At 46.6% G+C, this 19,326-nt stretch overlaps 1 protein-coding gene across 3 annotated transcripts; it reads left to right on the top strand.

The window, feature by feature from the left end:
• Positions 1-1,562: 1,562 nt before the first annotated feature.
• Positions 1,563-17,497, top strand: LOC135260073 (programmed cell death protein 4-like). 3 transcript variants are annotated; one of them, XM_064345226.1, is made up of 12 exons: positions 1,563-1,583; positions 2,504-2,610; positions 8,169-8,456; positions 8,902-8,999; positions 9,220-9,333; positions 10,276-10,497; positions 10,926-11,023; positions 11,210-11,324; positions 12,925-13,032; positions 14,069-14,179; positions 14,394-14,533; positions 14,636-17,497. In XM_064345226.1, exons 2-12 carry the CDS (start codon positions 2,565-2,567, stop codon positions 14,685-14,687), a joined length of 1,392 nt encoding a protein of 463 aa, XP_064201296.1. In that variant the 5' UTR covers positions 1,563-1,583; positions 2,504-2,564; the 3' UTR covers positions 14,688-17,497. The 3 variants fall into 3 exon arrangements, with proteins under 3 accessions (XP_064201296.1, XP_064201294.1, XP_064201293.1); XM_064345224.1 differs by lacking the exon at positions 1,563-1,583 and adding an exon at positions 2,085-2,211; XM_064345223.1 differs by lacking the exon at positions 1,563-1,583 and adding an exon at positions 2,150-2,374.
• Positions 17,498-19,326: the final 1,829 nt, after the last annotated feature.

The following is a 19,326-nucleotide window of genomic DNA, read 5'->3' as shown; positions in this document are numbered from 1 at the left end:
CTCACCCCATCTAGTGTCCAGTGTCAGCACATCATGTAATTGCCTCTGGTAAATGCAAGGGACAGAAATTCTGATAAAGCCAAATAAGTCATTTTTGTTTTGCAATAGATGCGCCATTTTGCCTCAGATACAAGCTCTTTTCATAAATATGACAAATGCTGTATTCCTTGTATCTCTTCAATGTGACAAAAGTAAGGGCTGTTATTCAGGGCTGTTGCCTAATTCCCTGTCTCCCTGAAGATTGTGTTTGTTTATTTTTGTCCTTGCAGAAAGGGGAACTGCCTTCCAGCTTGCTTGTTTTTGGAGGACATGTGAGGACAGCTTCTCTCAGGGTCACACTTCCAGTCAAAAAGCAGTTTAACCTCTGACCTCATTCTTCAACATGAGACACAGGGAAGGAAGAGGCTGCATGTGAGCAAAGCGCATGCAAGCTTTTCTCCACACAGTGATACAGATTATAATGCACAGGTATATGGACAGTACAGATATACAGCATGCATATAGATACAGTGGTCATTCTGAGCAAATTTAGGGTTGATTTCTCTGGGGATTTCATTGCCAATTTTTCATTGCCAATTTTGGCAGGAAATTGATTCTGGACATTGGGAATGAAGATTGTGAATTTGCTGTGTGTCTTTATCGTGATCCCTTCTGTAGTTTTGGTTTTTCCTTACTGCATAGCCAAAGCTCAGCGGTACTCGGGGGCTGTTATCAAAACAAAGGACATCTGGATACAATGCCAAAGGCGAGTTCTTCGGCTCGGCTTTTTGTGGGTTTCCTTTGTTAGTTTTGACGGTGACTAGGACTCTTTAAGTTGGCATTCAAGAAAGTGGAGAGCAATTCGTTGCTGTGATTCTGAAATCCCACACGGATGACCCGATATGGATGTAATTTAACCTCAGTGACAGTCTGAACTTGAACTTGTCATTCAGAGTTTTATTTGAAATCCAATGTGCTGGAATACAGAGCCAAAACAACAAAAACCATGTCCCTGTCCCAGTACGTTTTGCATTTAACTGTGCATTACACTAATCAGGTTAAAATACTGGAAACATATAACTTTTAACCTCCAGTAAGATGCATTATCATGCATCGTTAAAATGCATAGCATGCTTTTGCTTGTACAGACACTGCCATTGTGATTTGACTCATCACAGTGTTCAGTGTTCACACTCAGCATAGAAGGTAACTAAAATAAGTGTTTGCAAACACAGTCACTCTCTTTTTATTGCACCTGCATTGCCTGATATTGAGTGCCCATGTTCTTCGGCTGCCTGATCGATAACAGGGACGTGGGTGCGCTCCAAGGTACTGGGCCTCATAAATCTGATAAACTGCACATTGCTCTGGAGCTGTCTGTAACAATACACGGTCAGGGTCAGCAGAGTCACAGTTAATGCCACTGGCCAGATCCAGAGGTGATAAATCCAGGTTCAGAAAGTAAAAGTAATCCCCAGTATTTTGTTCCAATCACCTGGATTTGCCAATTAGCACCATTATTCAGGCATGAGGTAGAAACAGTTGAATTAGTAATGAGTGAAATCAGCTGTCTGGGTTCAGGGTGGGGAACAAACACATGGCAGGTAAGAGGTGGAAAGTCCCGGACTTTTGACTCCTGGGATTTCTGGAAAGCAAGACGCCCAGTGCAAAAAAAGCACAAGTGTATTGTGTACATGATGGCTACCTTCGGAGTATATCACTTGCGACTAAATGTAAATGTGCTGTACAGTAGTGGTTCTCAAACTGCGTGCTGAGGACTCCCTGTGGTTTTCGTTCTAACCACAATCGCAATCCCATTATTTCAACAAGCTGCTTGTTTTTTTCTTAAGTACTTTTCGTGTTCATAGGGGATTATGTAAACAGCATCAGTCTGTGATAGCGAAGGCTAATTTATGTTTGTCCGAGCATGCTTAAAATGTAACATTTGCAGATGTAGCTGCCAGGCATTCTATGTAGTTCATTAATTCATGGGGAACTGTCAACGTTTTCCACCACAAAACACAACCAGAAATCCACGGAGGGAGGAAAACGTACGCGCAACGTTTACTTTCTATGGCTTGCTTCTGGGTTGCTTGTCATCTGATTGGTCTTTAAAGAAGCATTCCCGCCCCCTTTTCAGCCATTCCTAGTACACGTTTTCACCACGTGATTCGCGCAGCGTTCCAAAGTTAAAAACAGATTCTGTTTACGTTCATGAGCAAGTTCTTAAAGGTGCATGCGATAATTATATATTTTGTTCTTATATTTTCCTTTTAAAAACATTTTGTGCACAAACTGTCTATTTTTGTTTATTAGCAAGAAGATAAACTATATTACTTTTTAATCAGAAGCGGATATATTTCTTTATTATTTGCTGAAGTCTTGAATACGGAGGGTGAGATATTTAAAATGAATGGTAGAGCTGCGTGCTTGCACCATTGAACCAAATCTATTTCGGAAGCATCTGCAGATTGTTCTTAGTGTAACGAGACTTGCGCGTCATGTATTTGTGTCTTTTGGACAGAGAGCGGTGGAAAAAGCAAGAATTAATCACGGTCTCGAGTTGCAGCCTGCAGACGAGAGAAATGGCGACTGAAGTGGAAGCATGGACAACCGCTCTGGAACAGGATGGTGAGATGTTTGGTTTTAGCAAGATCAAGTAAACTATCTGAATGCATATTAGCATTCAGTTAAGTATACGCATGAATGAAACCCCTGTTAGCTTGACAGCCTGCGAATGACCACGCTTGCGTTTAGCTACCACCTAGCTATCTTATGCTTTATTTAGCTAGCCAGCTAGCAGCTAGCTATTGTTTACCACACGCCCCATGTGCTCGCGCAGTGTAGAAGGGTTATCTCGCCTGGCTGCAATATTATTGTGCGTTTATCTTTGAACGGTCGTATAAGTTAATGATGTTGCTTTGTTTTTTTAGCTGATTATGTATTCTATGAATTCTGAATCTGTTGAGATATATTTTAACTGTTTAGGTAGCGCAACTTTTTTGGCGTATTTGTGGGTGTAGTTTCTGCACCGCCCCTTTGAAGGTTTTTGTAGCTAAATATTAGTTAGTTTCACGTCGCACGAAATAGCTGAGTTGTTATTGCAGACGTAAGCAAATATTTTTAGTTCATGTTTTCATGCTGTTTAAATTCTGCAGGCAACACATTTCCTTGCAGAATTGTTTACATAGTTAGCTTAGCACTAGCTGAGACTTGCAGCTAGCTTTCCAATAGCTAGCTAATCAACACGTCATCGCTTTATTACTGGAACAACTGAGATTTCCGATACGAGTCGCGCATTTGACTGTTTTGAAAGTTAATACTAAATTCTGATGAAAGTGAAAATTTGCAGTTGCAGAAAAGGAACAGTTTAAAAAACTGTTCCTACAGCTGTAATTAACAAGTTGTCATAGCTGATGCCATATAAATATCAGTGAGTGTTCAATTAATAGTTGAGTAGAAGCTTAAGAAATTAATTAAGCTTAGCAGGGACATGAGCCAGGCTTGGGCACACCACTGACCTAGTTAAGGTTGGTGGAGCTTTCTTACACAACCAATTGCTCTGGTGGCCTTTTCTGAAACTGTTTTTGCGTATGTGTCACACCCTTGCGTTAAAAGAAACGTACCGTACACCATGAATTGACTTTTTCAAAGCTACATTTCTGAAGCCCCAGCCAGTCAGTAACGAAGAATGTGAGAACACGTAGAACAACGGTTATAGACATCTATGGTACAAGCGTACAACTGGTTCTTTTAACTCCTCAATGTCCACAAACAATCCCCGTGACAGAACAAGATAACGACAGTGACAAACCGTGCTGTCGTCTGTTTTCTCACACATGCTTTTGTCCCCAGTCTGTACAACAATCTGCCAAATAAATGTAATGCATTTGCAGTTTGGCAGAATCTGTCAGTTGCACCTCTGCAAGATCTGACTGCAACAGTAGGACAGTGTGGTCATGGTGTCAACAAGCGTATTTCTCACCCTCGCCTCTCATCTCTCACATGCGTTCTGGTATCTTTCTTATCTGTTGTTATTGATTAAACGTCTCCAGCTCAGGAATGGCATTTCTGCGCTGATGTAAGAGGTTACAGTCGTAGCATATAGCACTGCGGAGTTATACGAAGCAATACCGGTCACCTGTACTCCACTTCCCACGCGCACGCGATAGTTAACGCAAATTTGAATCGGCTAATTTGATGATCATTTGCAGGACGGCGCGGTGCGTTTGAATCGTGGCCGGCCGGGTCCCCTCGGGAGTTTGCATGTTTTCCCCCCGTTCACGTGGTGGATGAACTGTGGCTGCCCACTGCTCCTAAGTGGCCCTTAAACTCCGAAGACAAATTACCCCCACGGCGTTCAATACAGCAGAAAAGAAAGGGCAACGAGTAGTTTTTTATACGTGCTTGTAGCAGGACTGAAAATTGTGGTTGTGGTTCCATTCCCGTTTGTAACTGTATCTATTTTTACCCCGTTCCCTCTCGCCACATCCAGTGACTCAACTGCGTAGTGTGTAGACCTCTTAAATCCGTTTCCACAGGCTCTCTGTCAGTGCAGTTCAGATATACCTGAAGTGAGCTGGAGACATTTCCAAAGCAAATTCTCCCAGCCTCAGGTGACAAATAGTAAAAGCATAAGTACACTTTACGCCCGGGTTGATGCGGGCAGGAATGTTGTGTGCTGATGCAGTGTAAAATGAAGTTGCAGTAATACTTACTCTTGCCTGGTTGGCATAGATATGTACACATTTGATCAATAATTTAATTGCTACAAAAAAAAACCCCAAAATGTTGGCTTCTGCACTGGTCTGTCAAAGCTGTATATAACGCTCATTCTAACATGCCTTAGGATTACTCTTTCAAAAGCTGTACTTTGATTGCAGATTCCAAGTTTCCAAATGAAAACGGTGTGTTATAGCTGAGCGTGTGGTAGAGGAATTAAACTGTGTAGCTTTATCATTTGAACCTGAGCAGCCGGTGGGCCTTGGATGTGGTGCAGCTCCCCGTGTTTAGGCACATTCTACGGGCACACGGGCTGTTCAGCGGACATGAGTTGTGGACCTGTCCACGCGGCTGTGAAGGCTGACTTTATCCTCCCCGAACCCGTAGCGCGTGACTGTATATTTGGCGAAACTCAAAGCAGGAGCTGCAGATTGCGGCTGAGGTCAGACACATTTACCGTATCCCCGGACAAATTCTGCTATGTGTGCCCGCCGCTCGCGCGCGAGAGAGAATCCGGCCACGGAGCGCGAATACTTCCGAGGGTCAGTTCAGGCTCGCCGCGGCCAGCCAGTTACGCTCATTTTTGACGAGCGCGCGGCCAATAACAGCAACCATACGTGCGGGTGTTATTTGAGAAAAGAGTGTTAAAACCCAAAAATAACTCGCTGCGTGGGTGTGTTGCATGCTGGTGGTGTGAAGATTGTCAGCGCAGTACAAATGAAATGGGCATGACTGAGATTTTCTGCTTCTGTTCGGTGACTGAGAATATTGGTGGAGGATTTTCTCTCTGGGTGGCTTGTATGTCTACACATCTGCATCCTTTAAAGGAAATTAGTGGGCAGGTTGTCAAGCAGAAATGTCGCGCATGACAAGATATGATACTAGGCTACTACCACGTGGCGTAGCTGTGCTGAGCACTCAAAGAAACATTCCTACAGCAGTACTAGTTGTACTGTATGTAGAGGTGTCGGGTTACGCCTGGATACAGTACAGTCGGAAATATCTTACTTTGCTGGATGGTTTACACTTGGCGGGGATGTTTATTTCTCTCTCTCTCTCTTTGCTTTATTTGACCAGATTGAGGGCGGTGGTTTTGGCTTGTGGAAGTGGTGCTGAATGGCTGGGCTTCAGGTCAAGGCGGTGCTCGGTTCCTTGTGTTTGCTGCACTGCATGCAAAGACGACTAGGAACTTTGAAACTTTTGGCCATGTGGTTGGTCAGTGCAAAACATTTTTCCTGAAAACCACTCCCGTTTTTACACTTGACAAAATTTTTCTCAAAGCTTCATAGTCGTAAAATCAGCTGAGCTCTGGTGGAATGTGTGTCCATAGGCTAGATTCTGGATGGATGTACTGTAAAATGCACGCATAAGAACACTAGGAAGATGTCTGTCGATAATGGAATGCTCCTTGGCTGAAAATAAGTCATGACTCAGAGTCCTGTGAAACCCATTTAACTAATGAATTGTCAGAATGCACATTTTCACTTCGCCCTCTGGTGCTTCTGTGCGAGGTGCTGAAATTGCTTCCTGACACCAGCCTTTGAAGTAAACATCTTTCAAAAGAATACAATTGGATTAACACAGAGAAGGCTGTTCCTAGGCTGTGTGTGCGTGTGTGTGTGTGCCTGTGTATGTTTGTGTGTGTGTGAGAAACAGTACTCAGTAGGTCATGTGCGTTCATGCTGTATTTCAGAGTGTGAGTTACCATTGCAGATGGGTGTGTGCTTGGGCTGTTTTAGTTTTGTGTGTGTGGTACTCTATTTCGCTCTTGTGTGTTTTGAATGGTTTAAATGGTGCGTTCACCTTTTGGATAATATAAAATGTGTGACATGGTGAGGGCTAGCCAAGTGGCAATGCAATAATAATCATCAATATCATAATCATAACCGTAATTATAATACAGTCTAATACACTGACAGAGTGTCTACCAGTATGTCTCTGAAGTTAGTGAAGACCTTCTGAAATCACACGGTCATGTTCACGGTGGTTTCCTTGGTGACACCAGGGCTGCCCTGTGTGTGATTTATCGGCTGTAGATCACACGGCCATGTTTACAGCGGTTTCCCTGGAGACACCAGGGCTGCCCTGTGTGTAACGTGTCGCCCGTATTTCATTGGCTGTGGCAGGTGGGACCCTGGAGAGACATTCGTTGCATTCTGAGCCGTAACATCTCTTGACCCTGGTTGGTGTGCCCGGAAGCGGTCATGTGACTGTCCCACTGCCATGTGCTGTAACCCCTCCACTGAGTGGGACGGGGGGCTGTGCCCTAAAAAAAGGCCAGGGGAGCGAACCCAGACCTCCGTGCTGATAAAAAAATAAAAGATTGTGTGCGAACAAACTGCCATTAAAGGTCATTGTTTTTTCATATTTGAGAGACGCTGTGGGAATGAAATAGCTGGTGAATGAAATAGTGAGGCGAGTGTGAAACCCATGCACACACACATATACGCACACACACACACACACACACACACACACTGCGTGGCCTCCAGGTGTATTCATACCTTTGGTAAATTACCAGAAACGTAATCTAATTCAGTGGCTCCCAAACTTGGTCTCTGTGCAATACTGTGTGTCAAACAGCCGTCAAAATAATAAGCATTTCTCACCGTGTTTATGTTTAACTGAAATCTGAAAAATTAAAATGAAGGGATGCTGACCTCTACAAGTTAGGAGACAAAAAAAAAAAAACAAAGAAGCTGAGTCTACAGTTTTCTGCTATGGCAACCACTATCCACAAGGTCAGGGTTAAGGACCTTATCTTTCCAGTGAAGCTATGAAAGGAAGCTGCAGCCTTCTGTGAGTTCTGTTCGGCCAACCAAAACCCAAGGACAGCTGCTGGATCACATTGATTGAACCTGGTATTCACTGCAAGTTTCAAGGACTAGCACTTGCGGTAGAGAGAAAAACAATATTTAAAAAAAATCCACAAATTGGTACAGATCTGTCAGACTGAATTCCAGTTGCACTTGAAACTGTGTTTGTGGTTTTAAGAAGAAGTATTGAGCAAAAAAAAAAGAAGGGTAAGTAATAAAATTCAAATTAAGAAAAATGCCCTGTACTGTGTGTGAAGCATTGAAGCAGATTTGTTTTGCTTCGTTAAGATTATTTTTGTGAGAACGGGCCATCCGTTTCTGGTTTATTTCGGACAGTTTCTAAAATAATTATTGAATAAGGTGTAGGCTACGTTTGTAAACAGATGGGCGTGTGACCCCGTGCTGCAGTTCTGACCAGGGTTCAGTAACGCGTTTTGATGCATAGGCTGCCTTTTTTTATTCTTCATGAACGCGGGGCCTAAAGTAAGTCTGTATAGGGATGCATTCGGTTCCCTGCCCAGAAAAAATGCGCAGTCTGTCTGACTTTATGCACAATGTTTCTTTTCCTGTGTGCTTGTGCGTGCGTGCGTGTGTGTGTGTGCGCGTGTGTATGTGCATGTGCGTGCGTGCGTGTGTGTGTGTATTGACCAGGGGTGTACGGGGATGCGGAGAAGTTGTACGACGACGACGACGTCCTGAACGAGGCGGAGGTGAACGGGAACTGGACGCCGCAGGAGAAGGCGCTCCACGAGGCGCGTCTGAAGGCCAAGGCCAAGCGGCGCCTCCGCCGGACGTCCTCCCGCGACTCCGCCCGCGAGTCGCTGTCCGAGGCCGGCGGGGAGCCGGGGGCCGACCCCACCAGCCCCCGGGGCAAGGTCACCGCCAACGCCAACGACCGCAAGTCCAGGATGGGGAAGGGCCGAGGCCTGCCCAAGAAGGGTGGGTGTTCAGATCGGATCCGTTTTGTTTATATAGCGCCTTTTGCCAGAAGACTGTCACAGAGACGCTATACAGAGGGGCAGACAAGGGCAAAAACAGAGCAAAAACCAGGCCTGAACCCCCAAATGGCAAACACATGGCAATTTCACACAAGTTTACTTACAAGTAAACTTTAAAGTTTTTTCAGCAGGTTTCCTGTTCTGCAGGTATAACGTGCCTTAATTGATGCTTTTTGCCATGGTCGTAATGTCGTCAGTGGAGATGATCACTTGGTGCAAAGGATGATGGTAGCTGATATCTGTGGCATCAGTTATACGTAGTTTTTACATTGGACACTTGCTGCAGCCTTCTCAGGGTTGATGGGAAATGTAGTTCCTGGCACCAGCTACGTTTGTTGTAACTTTGGCCTGCGCAGGGTAGATGAGTATGATGTCATCCCTCGTAGGCGGAGCCGGTGGTAAGGGGGTGTGGGGAGCAGCAGGGATGGTCTATGAGATGGAGGAGCCAGATGCCAAAGACCCCAACTATGACGAGTCTGCACAGGTGAGAGAGAGCAGCCCGCAGCTCAGCCATGCATTGCATAGCGCCACCTACAGACAGCAAACAGATGGCACGCTTGCTATCACCTTTAAAGAGGTGGCATGCCTCTTACTGTATGGTTAATCTCGTACAGTATGGCACTGAGGGAGCTGCAGAGATGGGCGTTTGGGAAATGGTTTGCCTGAGTGCCTAAGTTGAGCTTGTATCCCATGATGCCTTGCAGGGAGAGACAGTGTACGCCACGGTGGTGCCGGAGCTCGACGAGCGCGAGTTGGAGAAGACGGTGAACCCCATCGTGCAGGAGTACTTTGAGCACGGAGACACAAAGGAGGTTCAGGTACACAACGGGCCCAGAGCTGGACTCACACCCTCCCCCCTACACACACACACACACAAAGGAGGATCAGGACTAGCCCAGAGCTGGTCTCTCCCCCCCACACACACAAAGGAGGTTCAGGTGAGACCCAAAAACACAACTGGCCCAGAGCTGAGCTCATCTCTCCCCCTTTTCCTTTCATAAGTAACCACACTCCTTATTTTTTATTAATTTGTTTTTTTTATCGCTTCCTTTCTCCTCTCTTGTGTTATTTACTCAGCAACTATGGTTTGTTTTATAGCTTTATGGTTACATTATCTTGGATTAAAATTATGAGGGGCCCAACACATAAATATAATTAAATAAATAAAATAAATCATTGCTTCTATCATAGTGAGTTTTTGCTAAGTTTGTCCTGTCCTTCTTCGCTCACAGGTGTTAGTGCTGGTGTCCTTCCCTTCTCAAACATGCCCCTTATCTCTAACTTTCTGTTCCAAGTTTTGCCACGTGCTCTAGGTTTGCTCAGTTCCCCGTGCGTTCTGTGCAAGTACACTCATCCTGGGGGCTATTTTTAAAAGTGGCAGCCGTGTGCAGAACCGCTCACGGACGTCACGTCGCCTCCATTCAGATAAAAATGACAGTCAGTGCAGACATCTGTGGTGGCTCATTTAGAAACACTGAACAAAAGAGTATTCCTGTTTTTTTTTGTGTTTCTCTTTCAAATAAAGTTTATGTCTCACAGACTGTCAGACGACTATTGTGTGGACGCATTACGAATTTATGAAAAAGATCTTTGTCCACAAAAGGAACCGTTTGTCCCTTGAAGTACAAATGAAATCAAAACTGACACAATAGAGCCTTTTCAGGCTCAGGTACAGGATGCCAGTGTCTGGTGATTTGGTGGGTGACCCGGTCCCTAAGGGCGTGTGTGTGTGTGTGTGTGTTCTCTGCGTCTCGTATCAGATGCTGCTAGAGGGGCTGAATCTGGGGCACAGGAAGTTTAATGTGTCGTCGCTGGCGGTGTCGCTGTCCCTGGAGGGCAAAGCCAGCCACCGGGAGCTGACCTCACGGCTGCTGTCCGACATGGTGGGCAAGGTCCTGACCGAGACGGAGATGGCGCGGGCCTTCGACAAGATGCTCAAGGACCTGCCGGATCTCATCCTGGACACACCTGAGGCCCCACAGGTAACTGGCTTGACATTGTTGGGGGAGGAGGAGGAGGAGGAGGAGGAGGAGGAGGAGGCTAGGAGCGTGATGATTCTGAAGCCTATGGCTCCTTTCATGATGGTAGGAGCGGACTGGCTTACTTTGTTAAAGTTCTGGAGGCTTTTCCGTAACTTTTGACCCTTTCTCTGTGAACTGTGTTCATTTAAGAACATTCTAATAACATATTTGTTATCGTACAGCTTAAAGGGTTAATAAAGTCAATAAAAGTCCTGGCAGTTGCTTCAGTCTGGACTTTGTGGTGCACGAAGTCACTTCGTGGTTGTTTTGGCTCGAGGTTATGCTGGCCTGGTCCCAGCTCTGAAGTGGAAAATGGAAGTCATCGCTGATTGGTTCTCTTGAAATGAAAGCCGTCCTGATTGGTTCTCTTGTGTCCGTTGTGTCCGTAGATGCTGGGGCAGTTTATCGCGAGGGCCATCGCGGACCACGTCCTTCCGATGGGGTTCCTGGACCGCTACAAAGGCAAGGTGGACTGCGATCACGCCAGGTGAGCCTGGGGCTCCGGGTGAGAGGAGGAAAGCAAGATCTCCGGTGTCCTGAAGGATCTTTGCGTGACCAAACTGGATCTGTAGATGACGGATAGCTGATGAGTAATTAGTTCAGTAGGCAGATAAGCAGGCAAATCGTGCGGCGATGCTGACGGAGATGGAGACTGACGCATGCTCCCCTGCAGGGCTGCGTTGGACCGTGCCGCGGTCCTGCTCTCCATGAAGAAGGAGATGGTGCGATTGGACAACGTGTGGGGTGTGGGCGGCGGCCAGAGGCCTGTCAAACACCTCGTCAAAGAGGTAGGGGCGGAGCCTGGCTCCTGAATGAGCAGCTGCTGTGCATCACGACTCCATCTATCCATCCATCCATTGTCTAACCCGCCTATTCCTGGTCAGGGTTGTGGGGTAGCTGGAGCCTATCCCAGCATGCACTGGGGCAAGAGGCTCATAACTATATTGGCATGCTTTTTACAGTTGAGTCACTCTTTGGTATGGGGAAATAAGTATTTGAATCTCTTGGGAATCAGCTCTCCATGGAAATGAGTGATTGAGGGGAATGAAGGTGCATGGCATGCTGGGAAGGGGGGGGCATTGGCAGCCTTGTGCCAGTTGCTCATGTCAGCAGAACCCATTCCAGCATGGCACCCTGAAACTGTTTTTCTTGGAACTGGAGTCCCGTGAAAACATTCCCATGTGACTAATTTTACTACGGAGGGGAGGAGCTAAAGATCCAAGGAGCTGGTAGACAAGCAGGCCACGCCTCCCCTCCTGGCAAGCCTGACCTCAGCCCCCACTGGGGTGGTTCCTCTGCCGCAATGTTCCAGAACCTTCCAGCCAGGGAGAAATTCGACAAGAAAATCAAATAAAATTTTTAGAAAGTTACGTGTACAGTAGATCTAATGGATGTGGGCCAGGAGATGGGTGCCTGTCTGTGTGGCAGGCAGTGTTGTGTTGTTGTTCGGCTCTGTGTCCGTGCGTGTCCCAGATTTTGGGGGTCCCCCTGTACTCATTGTCCGGTGATCAGCGATTCCTGCGGTCAGCGGATCGGAGTTCTGTTGTCCGCGTTGCTGCTGATCTGAGCTTTTTGTCCGGCTTCATCGCCCCTTTGTGTCCCAGAGCTGCCGGGCTGTCCTTGTTTAAGCGGTAAACACGGGGGCCGGGTTATAGCGGGTTTGGCCCGCACCCCACCTGGCCCGCACCCGGGCCGCACCCGGATCGCACTCAAAACCGCCCCAGAGCGGGTCTCAGAGCCCCGTGTGTAATACACCACACCGGCTGCCAAGTACGAGTTTTTTTAAATATTGAGGTTGAGGTTTTTGGTATTTCCTGCTCATTAGTGAGCTTCCCACATTAGTCAGTACTGTCCTAACATAAACAGAAAAACGGTTAGGATACGTCTGTTTCCCCAACAGTTTAGTGTTTTCTTGCGATGGAAAGGTGTCCATGTTTAAAGTGCACTTTGCCACTGGGAATGGCTGGAATGATTGTACTGCCGCCCATCCCCCCACCATCACCCTCATCCGCATCATCAACGCGTTGTCATCAGACCGTGTTTGATACTGTTCCCCCAGCACACCGTGGGGGTGTTGGGTAGTGTTTCCCCAGCGCACTGTGGGGGTGTTGGGTAGTGTTTCCCCAGCACACTGTGGGGGTGTTGAGTAGTGTTTGCCCAGCGCCCTGTCGAGGTGTTGGGTAATGTTTCCCCAGCGCCCTGTGGGGGTGTTGGGTAGTGTTTACCCAGCACACTGTGGGGGTGTTGGGTAGTGTGGGGTGTTGGGTAGTGTTTCCCCAGCGCACTGTGGGGGTGTTTGGTAGAGTTTCCCCAGCGCAGTGTTGGGCGGGTGTCCTGGCTTAGCGGGGGCAATAACGTTGACCCTGACGCAGTGTCTTTGCATTCCAGATGAACCTGCTGCTGAAGGAGTACCTGGTGTCCGGTGATGTGACGGAGGCGGAGCACTGTCTGCGGGACCTGGAGGTTCCTCACTTCCACCACGAGCTGGTCTACGAGGTACGAATCTCCTTCAACCCCTTCCCCCCCCAGACGAAACACACACACCCCCCCAAAACACCCCCCCGCCCCCCACACACCATCAAAACACAGTGCCTTCAAAGACAACGGTCTCAAAGACAACCCTAACTTCTTTTGAGAGAAAAGTACATTGGTCTGTTAAAGTTATCGTTTTAGACACCGTCACCGTGTCTAGACATGAACCTATAATTTGGGGTAAAGGGTATGAATTTCACTCAAAAATTGAATTTTATGGAATGTTAATGGCAAGAAGAAATATAGCCAGCATTGCAGTCTGATGCCTCCAAACGCGTCTGGGGGGGGGTGTTGGGTGGTTGCTGACGTGGGCTCCTGTCCCCACCACCCCCCCCCCCAGATTACGGTCCGCTCACCTTGTGTTCAGACATGGCCTTCACCCTGTGGCACAGCTGTGCCAGTTCTGTCCTTCAGACTTCAGTTTGGCTCTGTTCACCGAAATTCACACCCTCCTTCCCCTAACAGTCAGCCCCCAGGGCCTGTACACTACTGCCACCTACAGTCTGGAAGAATGTACTGCAGGTTCTCATCAGTTCTTGTTGTGTCGGGTTCTTTTTCCTAACTTCAAAACATTTAAAATGCGCGTTTAGTGGACATTGAAACCCAACGACTTTTAAAAAATATTATCGGTTGCATTATTGGCTGTACAGTGTGTGTACAGACTCCCCTCCTAAGCCTATATTCTCTTTAATGTGCAAATAATTAAATCTGAGTTTGGAGGGCAAAGGCTGCCAGTCCTGGAATAACCTTCAAACTGGAATGAACCTAGATGAGGAGAGATTCTACATTCTGTCTGTGTTTTAGGTTGGTTTTTGTCCTGTGTTTGCTTTCTTATCATGCCATTGTTTGCTGTAATAACACCTAATCTTCCACTCTGGCTTGGTTTCCATGGCGAAAGGTTTATAACAAAAACATGTTCCTCTGTAGCTGTGATTTGCTGTTCACTCTGTGGAGACAGTCCAGGCGTACGAGGGGGTCACGCGTGTTTGTGGGTCCCCAGGCGGTGATCATGGTTCTGGAGTCCAAAGGGGAGACCGCTGTCCGCATGATGACGAAGCTTCTCAAGGCATTCTGGGAAACGGGACTCATCACACTGGACCAGATGAACAGGGTGTGTGCTTCCTTCTCCCACTGAAACACCTTCTGTTTTAATCCTGAGCCTGTACACACCTGTTTACAGGTGAACTGCCCATATTTAGACTGTTCAGGTGAGGCCGTTATTAAGGGGTTGGCATGGATCTCCCGATTCTGGCTGAAAGAGGGTTTGTTTTCCGGAACATTCCGTGGTGCGTCAGTAACACTGGCGTTTTGTCTCGCTGCGACAGGGCTTCCAGCGGGTCTACGACGAGCTCCCCGAGATCAGCCTGGACGTCCCGCTCGCCAACACCATCATGGAGTCCTTCCTGGAGCTCTGCTACCAGGAGTCGGTCATCACCAAACTGCTGCGCGACGCCTGTCCCACCAGGTGAGCCTCCCGGACGTTTTAGGGAAAAAAAAATCAGCGGACGGAAACCGTCCGGCCCTGACACAGCACCCACACAGGAGAGCTCTCCTTTGTGTCCACCAGGGGGCGCAAGCGGTTCGTGAGCGAGGGAGACGGAGGGCGGATCAAGCACTAGAGAGGAGAAGCAACGCTGGAGTTCCCCGCCTTTCGATTGGCTAAGCTCCGGGCTGGAAGAGGGAGGACCTCCTCCAGCCCTGCAGACACCCCTGCCCACACGCAACCCTGGTGCTCTCTTTGGGTCAGTGAGGGTGGGGAAGGAAGGGTGGGGAGGAGGGGTGGGCAGGGGCATCCTGGACATTATTATTACAGTCCTGTTTTGGAAAAAGTGGGGGGGGGGGTTCGGCTTTCATCAGGGATGTCTGTACAGAGCAGAGTCGGAGGTGTGGGGGGAGCCAGATCTATTGAGATGTCAGTTATACTGATTTGCTGCACCAGTGACTGTCTTAATGTGTACTTTCTCTGTTGGAGTATTTTTTTTCCCTTTTTTTTTTCCCATGTCGCTTTGCATGTACCTTGGTTACGGAGGACGTAGGGCACTTATTAAAAAAGAACACGGCATCAAAAATAAGGCTAGCATTTCAATTCAGCGTTCTCTTCCCTCTGTTGATCGACAGATTTCTACCTGGATTTGAAAAAGAAGCATTGTTTGGAAAAAGCTTTCAGCGCTAGATATTATCACTGCAAGTAGGTGATAAACAAGTTTTTACACTCAAACATTAGGAACTCTCAGCTTGCATAAAACAACCAGCAGACAAAGGTTATGTGTTTTCCAGCTGATCTTCTCCTCACAGTGATCTACCACCTGAATGTGAATGTAGACATGCGTTTAATGCCACTTACACAGAGTATCATTTACACGGCAGATTTTCTGCGTTGCTTCTGTGTCAGTTGGCTCGGCTGCATTAATGGTACCATAATGTTTAAAGGTGTGAGAATGTCAAAGCTGGATCTGCTCTTAAATTGCTTTGTGCAATTAGACATCATACAAGCTACAATACAAGCCTGTCATCGCGGTAGTCTACAGGAGCGCTGGAATCAGGGGAGGGGGTGGCATTTAGGCGAACTTAAGCATCTCCATTATAAAAGCAAGATCAGTTCTGCGTGATTACCTCACACATCTGGATGTCTAATGAGAGAGGCCCGGATTCTGCTTGGTTCAGGGTTTCCTTTATCATTAACAAGATGTTGGTGTCACAACAGTGGTCTGTCTAATCGTTGAGGAGAACTGAAGTGTGTAAAAAAAAAAAAAACATGGCGTGTGTATGTGTCTACCAGAGGTGGAAAATTCTGGTTCAGAAAGAAAAAGTCCTCCCCAGTACGTTGTTCCAGTCACCTGGATTTGCTAATTGGCACAATTCTTAAGCCAGGAGGTGAAATCAGCTGGGTGAAGTTCATGGGTGGAAGAAACACACGGCAGGACTTTTACATTTCTGAGCCCTGGACTCTCCTCCTCGGGTCTCTGCCCTATCAGCCTCAGCAGCGCAGCTGAGGGATTAGCCTGAGCATGAGCAGATGGCTGAGGGCTGGGAGCTGGCCCTCGCTAGGTGTCCGGTTTCAGTGAGGATCCTGGCTTTGGTTTTCTTTTCCTTCCTTCAGTTTTCGTTTTCGCAAACGCGTGTTGATCCCGAATTTTAGTTGCAGCATCGCTGGCTTCAGTGACTGCTTATGTTCCCATAGGCGTGCCCCACTGTCTAATACCAGAGCTCAAAGTGAAGAATGTCCTGTTTGCTGCGTATCATAAGAAGCAAACCTAACATACCTTTTAGAAAATCAGTCACAGAATTGATAAATCTGACAGACGTCTATGGCCCTGAACACAGGATTTTACATTAGTTTTACAGGAGAGAGCATACTGTTTTACAATACTGAGAACAATACCGTTTTACAGTACAGAGAACATACTGTTTTACAGTAGAGAGCATACTGTTTTAGAGTACAGGGAGCATACTGTTCTACAGTAGAGGGAACATAGTGTTTTACAGTGGAGAACGTACCGTTCTACAGCTTTACCGAGCTTGCAGGGCGGACGAACGGTTCACATTATCACTAACAGAGCGCAGGACATTGTGTCCTTCTGGCTCACAAGCGCTCCAGTGCCATCAGATGCATCCCAGGTAAATAAGGAAGAGGGCTGTTTCTGCAGTGCTCCTCGTGTTTGGCCTCTCTCTCTCTCTCTCTCTCTCTCTCTCCGACCTGCCGGAGATGGCATTCAGATTGAAGGGCGGTCGCCCACGCGCTGGTCCTTTCAGGCTGAAGCTGGGAGAGAGAGCGAGCGTCTCCCCGTTAATGCTCACTGCCCTTTAGTAGTACAGCGCGGGTTATCATTTCCTCTGGATAATGACATTCCTTTTCCTGTTCACGCTCGTTTTTTGCCTTTGAAGAATCTGTGCCGGGGTCGCGACCTTGACTCTCTGTCCAATCAGGTGTGGCCCTGTGGCCTCCGTTCTTCAGATAATATATCAGACTAAAAGCCACTAATCTTCCACATCCATGTCGCGGTGAACTATGGGCAAATTACCAACACCGTTTCACATCCTCTTCGGCGTAAAAGCTTTTACACAATCGGTGATGAGTCAGTATTTTCGTTGGCAATCAATATTCAAGAGCTCTGTACAATTACATGGATATGATATTAAAGCAATCAGTCAGTGTAAATACCTGATTTATGCTTTTAATAAAATATTTGGATTTATACCAAATTTTGAAGCCTATTTTTGCAAGTCTATCCTCTGTTGGAAAACAAGAAATGTGATTTTCAACCAAAAACAATGTAACTGCTCTTCAATGGCAGCTTTGTGTTGCTGTGTCATTTTTTAATTCCAGAACTGCTTTATTTTTTTTTTTCCTGATTAACTGTTATAAGCATCAGTATTGCAGAAACAGTATCATTGTAATTATTTCAATAAAAATTGACAGTTAAACGTGTGCATTATTTGATTTTTTTCATTATTTGACATTCCGGTCTCAGGCATTATGGTGCTGGTGTTCAGATTCATTGGGTCATTGGGACAACCACTCCAGGAGCAGTAGCGTTCACATGGCTGAAGGTTCTGTAACCCAGTGTCCTAGTGGTTGTGCAGTATTCCTAATTTGTCATATTTATAAAAGCTCTTGACCTAAATAGCCTGAGCTCACTAATGGAAATCACACAGGCAGGTCTGTTCAAATTCAATTCAGGCAATGAACTGCAAATGCATTTAATTAATTGAAAAAAATCTCCATAGATGTTCATGGGCGTTCTTCAATTTGTCAACTGAATTTGCATTTCGCTTATTGAAAAAAAAAATCCCCGCAGAACTCCACGAACGTTCTTCAATTTGTTAACTGAATTACAATTATGAATCGAAATGGAAGTGAGCCCAACTATGGCAGACGCCTATGTTCCCCGATTCCAACACTCAAGCTTGTCCATTTACGTTGGTCTGCCGGTTTGAACCCACAACCTGCGAGCGGCGCTCCCGCCTCCCGGATCTGCGTGATGGCCGCATCGGCGAGGGTGAGCATCACTGAGTGCTGAATTAAGACGTGTGAAACGCGGGTTGAATCACTCCGGGCCCGATCTCCGCCATTCTGCTCGAACATGAAGGGTTCTGTCTGACGTCAATCCGCAGCAGGTCATTGTTTCTGCCAGGCCTTGTTACCATGGCAAGACACTATTGTGAGGCCTTGTTGCTAAATGAGATGGAGAATTGCAGCGTCTTGCTGTCAGTGCCTTCACAAATATCGCTATTTCAGAAAGGTAGAGATACGTCTCTGGATTCCAGCTGCTGACTGACCTCGGGCAATTAATTTTGCATTGTTTACAAAGTGTTCCATTTCAACTGTCATTATCTCAAAGACAAGACGTCGCACGCAAATGTTAGCAGACTAGAAATAGAAGTGTATTCAGGCGGTAAGCCTGCAGTACGCAGACCGGCGACGTGCAGTACGGTGCACTCAAATCACTGTGCTTTAATAAATGCATTGTTTTAAGACTTAGAAATGGTGTTGAAAATCTATCCAAAAAAAAAGAAGTTGGAAAATGCTTTTGTTTTACATAATAATTACAACGTTCAATTAATTGATGTTACCTAAGCATTTAATTAGAGTGATTGTTATTTTTATGATTAATTTACCAGATTATTCATATACTGCATTTTATGCACAATGTTTTGGGTAAGTCTGGACATGGGCATCTGTTGACACCAGCTGTTCCCATTCCGGTTACTGGAGATCTACCAGCCTGCACCTTTTAACTTCAACCCTAACATGGCGTCCCTGATTCGTCCAATTAGCAGCTCAATGAGACCTTCCCCGCTGATGAATCAGGTGAGCTTTGTTAGGGTTGAAGTGAAAACCTACAGATCGGTAGATCTCCAGGAACAGTGTTGGGAACCACTGACAATATTATGGATAGCATTTCTCAACGACTTTAATAGAGTTGGATCATTCTAATTACCATTGCGTTAGTCATATGTATACAGTCATTATGGACCGCGTGAAGCGTAAAGACCACAGTAAGTGATGACCGAAGCATTATCTTCTCCGGAAGACCTCTATTTCACAGCGTCCTAATCACTGCCCCGCGCAGCGCCTGGATTTGTTCTTGGTCCCGAGGGAAGACTGCCCTCTACTGGCCGACTAGCAGCACTTCCAGCAGCAGCCTGCTTTTCCGACGTCGTTTCCCATCCTGGGATTATCGAACCTGGACCCACCGGACCCATCGGACAAAAGAGGTGCTGCAATACATCTAATTAAGACACTGTTTCACAAAC

This window comes from Anguilla rostrata, chromosome 7 (genome assembly GCF_018555375.3).
Source record: "Anguilla rostrata isolate EN2019 chromosome 7, ASM1855537v3, whole genome shotgun sequence".
NCBI classification, from domain to species: Eukaryota; Metazoa; Chordata; class Actinopteri; order Anguilliformes; family Anguillidae; genus Anguilla; species Anguilla rostrata.
The sequence above is the reverse complement of the archived record's forward strand: the minus strand, read 5'-3'. Positions and strand labels throughout refer to the sequence as shown.

Coding starts and splice junctions, on each gene's coding strand:
- LOC135260073 (XM_064345226.1), top strand. CDS start 2,565: ATGGCGACTGAAGTGGAAGCATGGACAACCGCTCTGGAACAGGATG. Junction 11,325..12,924: donor TCAAACACCTCGTCAAAGAG/GTAGGGGCGGAG, acceptor TTTGCATTCCAG/ATGAACCTGCTGCTGAAGGA. Junction 14,534..14,635: donor CGCGACGCCTGTCCCACCAG/GTGAGCCTCCCG, acceptor TGTGTCCACCAG/GGGGCGCAAGCGGTTCGTGA.